Consider the following 12,226-nt stretch of genomic DNA (forward strand, 5'->3'; position numbering starts at 1 on the left):
AGGAATCGTATGTATTGAATATTTGTAGGTAATGAAACATTCTCACTGCACTTTATCAGTCAAGCATGCTATGCGTTCGCTATCTGCTCAAATTGTAGGCATTGTTTAAACCGGGTATCGCTCCGCCTACCTTATGACGTCATTATAATGGCGGTCCACAGGTAAACATAAGTTTTTATCACTAATACAAGTTTAAAGTCTGATAGAGGCTAAAACAAAGTGGATATCAAATCAGAAATTTAACTGCATCAAGTGACCCTTATAGAAACATACAGATAAAAGTTCGGCGGTTGCAGTTCACATACAGACGATAAAAATAGGCAAAATTTCGGATTCTGCGACAAACGATTGCCGTGAGTATATCTTGTTTTATCCTGAATTATCAGTTTCTATCTTTGTTGTCTAATTCTAATTACTACTGGAATTGTATTATAGATGCTCAAGAAAACCATATTTCTCTGTTTCCGAATTATCACTGGTTTATCGCGTTTGAATTCTGTTTTATGATACAGTGGGCGAAAATTCGGAGATAGTACCCAGATATGTAATGATATTTCGCGATTAATCGTGATACCGGTTTTCTTGTCCAAAGATTATTAAATACATGGAAAATAAAACGTCATTAACATAATACTTGAGATTTGGGATGTTGAAAATAGTCCGCGTGTCTGGTTTGTCACTATCTTGCACATGAAAAGGATTTAATGATATGGAATGGATTAATTTTCTTCAAATGTTAATCATGGTCAATGAGTAGTTGTAATTTGGATTCGCATGTGTTCATTAGTTCTACGTAGTAAGCCGGTGCCAATAATGGGGGGAATTGTGTTAAAACGGCTATAATGTTAGCATGTAAATGTGTTTGTGAATGTCTTTTAAAATCATTAGATTAAATAATGATAAAATTATGCCGCCATTTAGCGATCATTTGAGAAGTTAATATTATCGTGCTTATTGCGAACCTTTTATTTTCCTAGTGTATTCCTCGTTATCTAATATTTATAACAATGCTCAATGTTATCCGGAAAAGTGTACCATTACATGCCATTAAAGCGTTTAGGAGACTGTCCTTGAATTCATTCAGTTGATATATTTTTTACTTCTTTTGGAATAACAAACACGTTATAAACAACAAAAGTTCACCCACAATATATCAATGGTAAGTTTATTATATTTAATGAATATTTGTGTGTGTTCAAAACAAACAATTATATGTTTCCCAGGAAGATATTTGATATTAAAATATTTTTGGTTCAAGTTGCGCTGGATAACTATTTATCTTTGGTAAAATGTTCCGAATTCAGGTATAACCGCTTCCACGACATTGCGGGATGAACATTCTGACATTTATTACCCAAGCCCTGCTTATGAGTGGAGCATTTTTATGGCCGAAATATTGACGCAGTTGCCATCTTCAATTTTCAAATATTAATAAACCCGAACTTGCAAACATATAAAATCATGTCTCTATTCTAATTTATTACTGATTGTTAAATACTTTGTAAATACAGGGGTCGGAGTGCACTGATTCAGAAAGAACGAGAGTGTTCAAAAGTTAGGTTGGGAAAATAAACAAATTGTTTAAAAAAAAAGATATGATCCTATCCATGAATATTTCAGTAGAAAAATGAACACAATCTGAAATAATCTTCCAAAATAGTCGCCGGTCGGACGTTTGGCAGGGGTCACGTTAAGTTTTCATGTTTATTTGATACCTAGCTTTGGACCATCTCATAATAATTAGTATTAATATTTATAATACTAAAACTGCTTATACTGCTAATAATGATAAAAATAATAATAATAATAATAAATAAATAAATAAATAAATAAATAAATAAATAAATAAATAAATAAATAAATAAATAAATAAATAAATAAATAATAATAATAATCGTATTATTAATAATAATTATAATAAAAAAATAATGATGATGATGATGATGATGATGATGATGATGATGATGATGATGATGATGATGATGCAACTTTTACATATATATAGCTAGGACAGCAACATTGGTTTGAACACAAACCCTGTTTGTTTTATAATTGAACAAGAACAAAAATGCGCCCTACAGAGAAAAACATCATTATTGAACAATATACGTCTAACGCTAATAGTTAACAACGAAACGCCCCCCCCCCAAAAAAAAAAAAAATAATAATAATAATAATTAATAAATAATTACCGACGGTTTAGAATAATAATAAAAAAAAATTGTGTTTTTATTTTGCCCATGTTCATGCATAGTATTTTCGGAGATCAGAATCGCCAAGTTATAAAACACTAATGTTTGATCGCTAATCATTAATATCAAGACCGGCTTTTGCTCATTCAGCAAAACTAGTATTTATTCTGTAAATCATCGTCGCCTCCTTATGATTAATTTATTTGAAATCGTTTGCTAAGCAACCGATAACTCGGGGTTGCCTCCTATATACAAACAACCTGAAGTCGCCAAATCCCTTTATCATCCGTCGCAGTTAAACCAGGGGTTATTGGCTTCGCTTTATGGCCCCTATTCGGAAACCCTCGGCAAACATGACTAGTAATAGAAGAAATAAGTAATGATTCCTACAACTATATACGTATTGCTAAATTTCAGCTAATTCGGGCTATTTCTAATAAGCGGATTACTTTTCTTATCTGTTAGCAACATATATACACAGGTATCCTTTTGTTTATTCAGCAAGATAAAGGGATTCTGAATTAAGGATTTAATATATGCCATTGTTTGATGTTGCGCCTTTAAATGTTACAACGGACATCTGCGCTTTAATAAGTGCGTGGAATAAAGCAAAACTAGTTAAGTTCCAAAAACAAACAAAAAATCTTCCAAAATCTTGCCAGACATGCGTGATCGTTGACTTCCATCTAAATAAGCCATCATTTACTAAAATGCAACCATTTACACCAACAATAGTCTTGACCTTTGTGCTTTAAAAATGTTTACGGAAATCCGTTTAAAAAAAGGCCTACTTATGACTTGTGAACTTAAATAAATGAAAGCAAACTGTGTAGACAATAATAACACTTTATGTGAAATTTGAATGACATAAAAAATGTACACATATTCTATTTTTTATAATTATTCTGTATATAATAAATCATGGAACGTATTTTATAACTGCATTTGTGTTCAACGATGTTAATACACAAACAAAACGCGGAGAGTTTGAACAGCTATAAAAGAATGAACACAATCTAAGACTAGCTGTCTTAAAGGGATGAAAAGAATAGAAATTATCGCAGGTGAAAATGAGCATTGAACCGGTTGACACGTGCGCGCGTGATAAAAATGACGTCATAATGATTAAAAAGACTTTTCTTGAATAATGCTGGTACCTTATGCTACATTGTTTATATTGTTTCAGGGAAGCATTTTGATATTAACTTATGTTTCTTTAATAGAATCACTCGTATACATTCTGTTCATTCCGTGCGCGAGCGCATTTTAGTATAAAACAACCTCATATTACTGGGATTGGCTGCGATCTGAAACTACGTTATTAAAATAAAATGCGAATACAAGAAACGTTTTTCTCTTTATCAGAGAACAAGTGTTTCATTCTTCTATTATTTATTCTGATAATCAAGATAACCAATATTGCCAATGATATAAATATAAGCTCCGTAAATGTACATAAACTGTTTTAAATCTTTACCTAAAATATAAATTAATTATTAAAAATATATGCACGTTTGATAGTTTAAATGAAAAACAGATTGATAGTTTCATTTTTTCAGATATTGGTTATTAATAGTAGACTTCTCATTTTCTATTTCCAGAATTACTTCTTCAGCCCGCCATTGAGAGCAGCCATTATATTAATACGAAATAAGCACAAGGCATAGCACAAAGCAAACATACATTTCTCTGCATGGAGTATTTAAATGGCCCTAGCCGAGTGTAGCTGGCAACATACAACCTACCATCCATTTTCGCTCACCGACCGCAATACCCATCACTCCGAAGACAGGGCCACTTCCGGTGCACACTTCACGTCACTACCGGCCCGTGCGCGGGCAATGCAGGAGAGTCTTAAGTTCCAAGAAAACCGATCACTCTTACAAGGCGAGGACGTCGAGGTTTTCTTTAAAAATCTCGAAGCACCGGAAGAGAGAGAAACACCTGTTATAAAGCACGAAGTAGAGGCATCCAAAAACAAACTTGATATTCATTCGGAAATTTCAACTGTAAGATCCATTCCCGACGACAAAGCAATGTTTCAGAATTCCATGCATGTGATGCCGATGGCCGGCACAACACCGACGTACGATACAACGGGCGCGGGAAGTGGCACTATGACGTCACTGCACTCAGGCGTGAACCCCGTCTACGTCCCGACGACGCGAGCTGTGTTGCCGCCGATGCCTTACATAGCAAACGGAACCAGCCAGTGTGTCTCTTCGCCGAACTCCACCATGTGGCCAATGAACCCCGTGGACACTTCATACAGCGTTGCTAACCCACACGCGTCAGTCAGCCCTAGATTCGCTTTTGCTCCGTCCCCGGGCTCGCCGATCTCGACTCCAACGGCGCGCGCGGACAGCGGATTCACGGCGCCCCTGGCGCGGCCCGGGAGCTTCAACCCGTATCCGTACTCGACGGACATGTCCTCGGCCTGGAACTTCCAGGTCGCCTTCCAGCAGGGGTTGCGACCACAGACAGGACCAGGTTAGTTTATCTTTTATTGTGCATTATACGGATGTATGTTTATAACGACAATTTCATTCACGGTGATAACGAATTGTGTTAATAATAATAATAATAATAATAATAATAATAATAATTTAAGTAATAATTTTAATTATCATTTTAACAATAATTATAATAATATCTATTTTAAGAAGGTAACACAATGTAACATAATTACAGAGTTAACCTAAAAACTTCATATTTTCAATATTTCCCTTAAAAATACGTACATATTTGAAACAAATTAAGAACAATTCACACGTACACACTATTATTTAAATATCATAAATGATTTAAAATAAATTCAATAAGGTAATGAATAATTATAAACAAGTTTAATACAAGCATCATTTCAGCAAACAATTAACGACATACTCTAACTTACTTAACAACAAGTGATATGTAACATAATGAATATAATGTTTTAACCATAAATATACTCAGTAAGATCTGAAGTCTTCATTGGAATGTTTCATTCAAAGTGTAAGATTATTACTTCAATTTGAAAGTTTGTAAGATTCTTTTTTATATGTAATTCATTGTAAAGCTGTATCAGTCATTTCAACTGCTTAAATTCGGCCGAGATACAATCATTATTTTCCATTATTTATTTTAAAATAGTTCCTGTCAAAGCTAATATATTCATAACAACAATGCTTGTCATCAGACGCTATTACACTAAGAGGCCTGTTTTAAATTCATTTATAGATATACATTTCTTCTGATTTTTAATGCAAAAGCAATAAAATTAATTTAATATTATGGGTTCCATGCGCATGCCAGAACATTTCGGAAATATCGCGTTCATGCGCCATGGCCTTGATTTCGACTTTTTCAGAATAATTGAGCTGCATTTTTTTTAGATCGCGCACTAATCGATGTGTCGGCCTTTAGAGACGAACAAAATACTCGCTTAAAATAAAGTTGGTTTGTAATTTTATGTATACCATAGTTAAAGCAGAAATACAAAACTTAAAATCGAGTATTCATGAAACAAAAATAAGTGTTTTTTTTATGTTTTAAAGTGATTGCATGACAAACCGGAGACAGACAACACTTTATTTCGTCAAGGGAAAATGTTTTCAAAAGTCTCAATTTGAACCCGTCAATAAATAAACTTGTTACCAAATATTCTAAAATCATATAGCCATTTAATATTGATGTTTAGGAAAAGAGATATGTTCTTGTAAAGGACTATGTACATGTAAAGCTCCATTTTTCTTAAAGAATAAAATATAAATCTATTTTGGACTGAACGTTTCAAAGAACCAAAAGTACTTCCGCGCGTGCCCTAAGAAGCTTGGATGGCACGCGCGTTTGCGTCATAAATCAAGCGTCTGAGAGAGGATAATGATCAAAATGGCTGACGATAAAGACTGGCGAGCAAATGTAATGCCATAAATCGTTAATTAACAAGTAAAACAACGGCAAACAACTACGATCTGTCCTGTGTTTATCATCGGTTGAAAGCCTGTTTGGCTTATCATGCTCACAGAACACTGGATAATGTATTTAACCAACATATTGTAAATATCAAACACAACTAGAAACATATTCGTGCGTCATGTTATAAAATTGTATTGCTAGCTAATGAACTGCGCTGTCTCAGCTTAAACATGTCCCTGCTGATACTGCTCAGCTAATACATGTCCCTGCTGGTGCTGTCTCAGCTTATACATGTCCCTGCTGATGCAGTCTCGGCTAATACATGTCCCTGCTGCTGTTGCCTCAGCTTATTCATGTCCCTGCTGATGCTGTCTCAGCCGTAATACAGTCCCTGCTGCTGTTGTCTCAGCTTATACATGTCCCTGCTGATGCTGTCTCAGCTAATACATGTCCCTGCTGCTGTTGTGTCAGCTAATACAGTCCCTGCCGTTGTTGTCTCAGCTTATACACGTTCCTGCTGCTGTTGTCTCAGCTTATACATGTCCCTGCTGCTGTTGTCTCAGCTTAAACATGTCCCTGCTGCTGTTGTCTCAGCTTATACATGTCCCTACTGCTGTTGTCTCAGCTTATACATGTTCCTGCTGCTGTCTCAGCTTATACATGTCCCTGCTGCTGTTATCTCAGCTAATACATGTCCCTACTGCTGTTGTCTCAGCTTACACATGTCCCTGCTGCTGTTGTCTCAGCTAGTCCCTGCTGCTGTTATCTCAGCTAATACATGTCCCTACTGCTGTTGTCTCAGCTAATACATGTCCCTGCTGCTGTTGTCTCAGCTTACACATGTCCCTGCTGCTGTTGTCTCAGCTAGTCCCTGCTGCTGTTATCTCAGCTAATACATGTCCCTACTGCTGTTGTCACAGCTTATACATGTCCCTGCTGCTGTTGTCACAGCTTATACATGTCCCTGCTGCTGTTTTCTCAGCTAATACATGTCCCTGCTGCTGTTGTCTCAGCTAGTCCCTGCTGCTGTTATCTCACCTAATACATGTCCCTACTGCTGTTGTCTCAGCTTATACATGTCCCTGCTGCTGTTATCTCAGCTAGTCCCTGCTGCTGTTGTCTCAGCTAATACATGTTCCTGCTGCTGTTGTCTCAGCTAGTCCCTGCTGCTGTTGTCTCAGCTAATACATGTCCCTGCTGTTGTTGTCTCAGCTTACACATGTCCCTGCTGCTGTTGTCTCAGCTTAAACATGTCCCTGCTGATGTTGTCTCAGCTTATACATATCCCTGCTGCTGTTGTCTCAGCTAGTCCCTGCTGCTGTTGTCTCAGCTAATACATGTCCCTGCTGCTGTTGTCTCAGCTTATACATGTCCCTGCTGCTGTTTTCTCAGCTTAAACATGTCCCTGCTGCTGTTGTCTCAGCTTATGTATGTCCCTGCTGCTGTTGTCTCAGCTTTAACATGTATTTGCTGCTGTTGTCTCAGATTATACATGTTCCTGCTGCTGTTGTCTCAGCTAGTCCCTGCTGCTGTTGTCTCAGCTTATACATGTCCCTGCTGCTGTTGTCTCAGCTATACATGTCCCTGCTGCTGTTGTCTCAGCTTATACATGTCCCTGCTGCTGTTGTCTCAGCTTATACATGTCCCTGCTACTGTTGTCTCAGCTAGACCTGCTGCTGTTGTCTCAGCTTATATATGTCCCTGCTGCTGTTGTCTCAGCTTAAACATGTCCCTGCTGCTGTTGTCTCAGGTAATACATGTCCCTGCTGCTTTTGTCTCAGCTTAAACATGTCCCTGCTGATGTTGTCTCAGCTTATACATGTCCCTGCTGCTGTTGTCTCAGCTAATGCATTTTCCTGCTGCTGCTGTCTCAGCTTATACATGTCCCTACTGCTGTCTCAGCTAATACATGTCCCTGCTGCTGTTGTCTCAGCTTATACATGTCCCTGCTGCTGTTGTCTCAGCTTATACATGTCCCTGCTGCTGTTTTCTCAGCTTATACATGTCCCTGCTGCTGTTTTCCCAGCTTATACATGTCCCTGCTGCTGTTTTCTCAGCTTATACATGTCCCTACTGCTGTCTCAGCTTATACATGCCCCTGCTGCTGTTGTCTCATCTTATACATGTCCCTGCTGCTGTTGTCTCAGCTAATGCATTTTCCTGCTGCTGCTGTCTCAGCTTATACATGTCCCTGCTGCTGTCTCAGCTAATACATGTCCCCGCTACTGTTGTCTCAGCTAATACATGACTATAAAACCTATTTCTGTTCGTTGCGGTTCATTTATTTTTAGTTTTTGAAATATAGGATTAATTTCATTTTAGTAATGGTTAAACTCTACTTCATTTATTGAATGCAGAGCATTGGTGTAACACACACAATCATTGAATTACTACTCATAAATGTATTGCCCGAACATGTTTTCTGTACTATCTATATCCTTATTGTTTAGTGTTTTCTTTAAAATTGCATATGTTTAATTCAGCAGTAATTTCATATTGACATCAATACATCTCCTTTAAACGCATTCTACCATTTACGGCTAAGCTCATGTTTTTTGGATACTACTTTCACTCTTCTCGTTTTATCACCAAAACCTCATCAACAAAGTCATTTTCTGATAAAAGGATTCCTTCATAGTATAATAATATCTTTATTACCGATAAAGCTTTGCTTTAGGATATATAACAATATGGTTAACATTTCTTCAACTGTAATTTAGTAAGGAAGACTTCACTCTCTATCGATTTTTACACCTTTAAAGTCGACCCTTGACCAAAGTTATTCCAAATTCCGTCTCTTATCTAATAACCGGGGTATAGTTTTAACGAAAATGGAATTTCGTTTGGTTTTCATTCGTTAAAAACTGTATGATGCCGCATAAAATAACCCCTCCTGCTCATTTCCGTTCAATTGAAAATCTCAAAAAAACACATGAGACTTGAACGGTTATTCGAAGATCCTCTGTATTTACCCACAAAGCGCAAGGGTGCCAGGGATTTTGAAGAGCAAATAAAGAATTCAATTTTAAGAGGTTTAGAAGATTTATTTGGTCTTGACCCTTTAATAATATCTTGACAATCTAGCTATGCAAGAAATGTATAGGTATAAAGTTGTGTCCAATATTTTATTAGTCATGATTTAGTGCGACACACTGTCGCAAAGGCATTTGCATGTGGGGGTGATAATGGATTGAAATCCCTTGTCCAGTTGTATTCATTCGTACTCGATGATCATAAACTTTCAATTGTTCTAATGAAACAGATAGAAATGTATCATTAACTTTCCTGATGTTAAGCATGAATGGTTGATATCGAAATAAGTACAACAAAAAAAAAACAGAAGACAGGTCCATTTCTAAATAGCAAACTTGAATGTTTCTTTCAAACCAAAATAACGGAACTAATGCACGGATAATTGTCCGCAGTGTATAGTAGATAGGATGACTTGTACCTTGATATTGGCGTGCATATTGGACAGCCGACATGTACCTGATATTGACGTCCATATTGGACATACGGCTTGTACCTGATATTGACGTCCATAAAACGCAGCCAACGTGTACCTGATATAGACATCCGTAGAAGGCAGACGACCTGTACCTTATATTGACGCCAATAATGGCCAGACGATCTGTATCTGATATTGATGTCCATATATGGCATACGGACCTGCCCCTCATTTTTACGTTCATATTAGGCATTCGACCTGTACCTGATATTACGTCCATATTGGGCAGACAACCTGTCCCTTATTTTGACGTGCAAATACAGCAGACCACTTCTGCCCAGAAATGGAAGCTGTCCACTTTTAATCCTAGATCAAACACAATCCGCACAGGGCGGAACTAGTGTGACTACCTGGATTGCTATGATTTCTTATCCTTGCCATTCAGTGCGGCCCGTGTGTTTGTCCACGTCGCGAGCTAATCCCCTACACAAACAACTCACTCCCTGCTCAGCAAACGTGTCCGTCAGGTGTAAACAGCTAGCCGACAACGATGGTGCCTGGAAAGTATTCGATAACAATTATGTAACTTTACTTTCTAAAAGCGGTTGACACCATGATGACTAAAGTTCGATTGCAAAAACACATAAAACGACATCTCACTTAAGACAACTGGCTTGATGTCACGTTAGTCAGAGTGTGTATACCACGTGATAAACTGCGTCATAAATGCTACGTTGGAAAGCAATATTTTGTTTTGAAAAAAAGAGACTTTAAACACACTTAGTGGTACCTCCCATAGTATACCATATTAATAGCGGTGTGTGTATAATGTCAGACCTCAAGGCACTTCTAGTTATACATTTAACTGCTTTAATATAATTATATATGTGCTTTATATTAAGAGCCCTCTATCTTAAAATATAAATATTAAAAAAATGATAATGAGTTAAATTGTAATAAAAAAAAAACGTTCCCAAATCGACCATTACAGCACACAATACACAGTAAGCGATAATATGTAACGTTTAAACTGATTGAACAGACTTAACGTTAATTAAAACTGATCGAATATATGTAACATTAAAACTGATCGAATATATGTAACATTAAAACTGATCGAATATATGTAACATTAAAACTGATCGAATATATGTAACATTAAAACTGATCGAATGTATGTAAGGTTAAAACTGATCGAATGTACTGGAATTACCGAAAGTTTACGTTTTAATATATTGTATATCTATTCTTTTTTTAATATCTAGATCTATTGAATTAAATGATATTTTAGTTTTATATATGCCCTCTTTATAGTTTGTTCGAAACTTATCACAAGTCCCAAAGGGCTAACTTTGTTTACAAATATACTGCAAACTATTTTGACCTACACTTCTTGAAGCCTCTTATTGGATCGAGTCGGCAAATAAAGCTCTTAAAAGTCTCTTAGAGCTCTGTTTGAAAATACCTAAAAACGACACGTATGCTAATTTTGAACCACATAATATTTATGACAAACATATTTCAAGTTTTGAAATTGATGCTTAGAGTTTACAATGGGTTGCTTTATTATTGAAATACACGGCATTGTTTTAAATTCAACAACACTGTTTGGATATGTTGTATAATTTTAGGTTTAAGAAATCAAATTACAAAAGCTATGTATAATATGCGTCATTTCCAAGTAACAACTAGATATATATGGTAGTCATCGCTGCGTATGTAACAACTAGATATAGATGGTAGTCATCGCTGCGTATGTAACAACTAGATATATATGGTAGTCATCGCTGCGTATGTAACAACTAGATATAGATGGTAGTCATCGCTGCGTATGTAACAACTAGATATATATGGTAGTCATCGCTGCGTATGTAACAACTAGATATAGATGGTAGTCATCGCTGCGTATGTAACAACTAGATATAGATGGTAGTCATCGCTGCGTATGTAACATCTAGATATAGATGAAAGTCATCGATGCGTACGTAACATCTAGATATAGATGAAAGTCATCGATGCGTACGTAACATCTAGATATAGATGGAAGTCATCGCTGCTGTATATGTAACAACTTGATATAGATGGTAGCCATCGCTGCTGCGTATGTAACAACTTGATATAGATGGTAGCCATCGCTGCTGCGTATATAACAACTAGATATAGATGGTAGCCATCGCTGCTGCGTATATAACAACTAGATATAGATGGTGGCCATCGCTGCTGCGTATATAACAACTAGATATAGATGGTAGCCATCGCTGCTGCGTATATAACAACTAGATATAGATGATAGCCACCGCTGCTGCGTATATAATAACTAGATATAGATGGTAGCCATCGCTGCTGCGTATATAACAACTAGATATAGATGATAGCCACCGCTGCTGCGTATATAACAACTAGATATAGATGGTAGCCATCGCTGCTGCGTATATAACAACTAGATATAGATGGTAGCCACCGCTGCTGCGTATATAACAACTAGATATAGATGGTAGCCATCGCTGCTGCGTATATAACAACTAGATATAGATGATAGCCACCGCTGCTGCGTATATAACAACTAGATATAGATGGTAGCCATCGCTGCTGCGTATATAATAAATAGATATAGATGATAGCCACCGCTGCTGCGTATATAACAACTTAAGATGTTGTTTTTTGTATTTATGGGTGGTACTCTAATGAA

At 36.7% G+C, this 12,226-nt stretch overlaps 1 protein-coding gene across 4 annotated transcripts in view; it reads left to right on the plus strand.

Moving 5' to 3' along the window:
* The first annotated feature begins 207 nt into the window (after positions 1-207).
* Positions 208-12,226, plus strand: part of LOC128204119 (transcription factor GATA-4-like) — a 21,002-nt gene continuing 8,983 nt past the window's right edge. For 2 of the 4 annotated variants that reach the window (XM_052905471.1, XM_052905473.1), the window contains exons 1-2: positions 746-1,159; positions 3,794-4,682. In XM_052905471.1, the coding sequence (XP_052761431.1) occupies positions 3,899-4,682 (784 nt within the window). In that variant the 5' untranslated portion in view covers positions 746-1,159; positions 3,794-3,898. Of the gene's footprint in view, positions 354-745; positions 1,160-3,793; positions 4,683-12,226 lie in introns of those variants that run through there. The other 2 variants (XM_052905474.1, XM_052905472.1) reach the window with 2 other exon arrangements.

This window comes from Mya arenaria, chromosome 10 (assembly GCF_026914265.1).
Source record: "Mya arenaria isolate MELC-2E11 chromosome 10, ASM2691426v1".
In the NCBI taxonomy this organism is placed as follows: Eukaryota; Metazoa; Mollusca; class Bivalvia; order Myida; family Myidae; genus Mya; species Mya arenaria.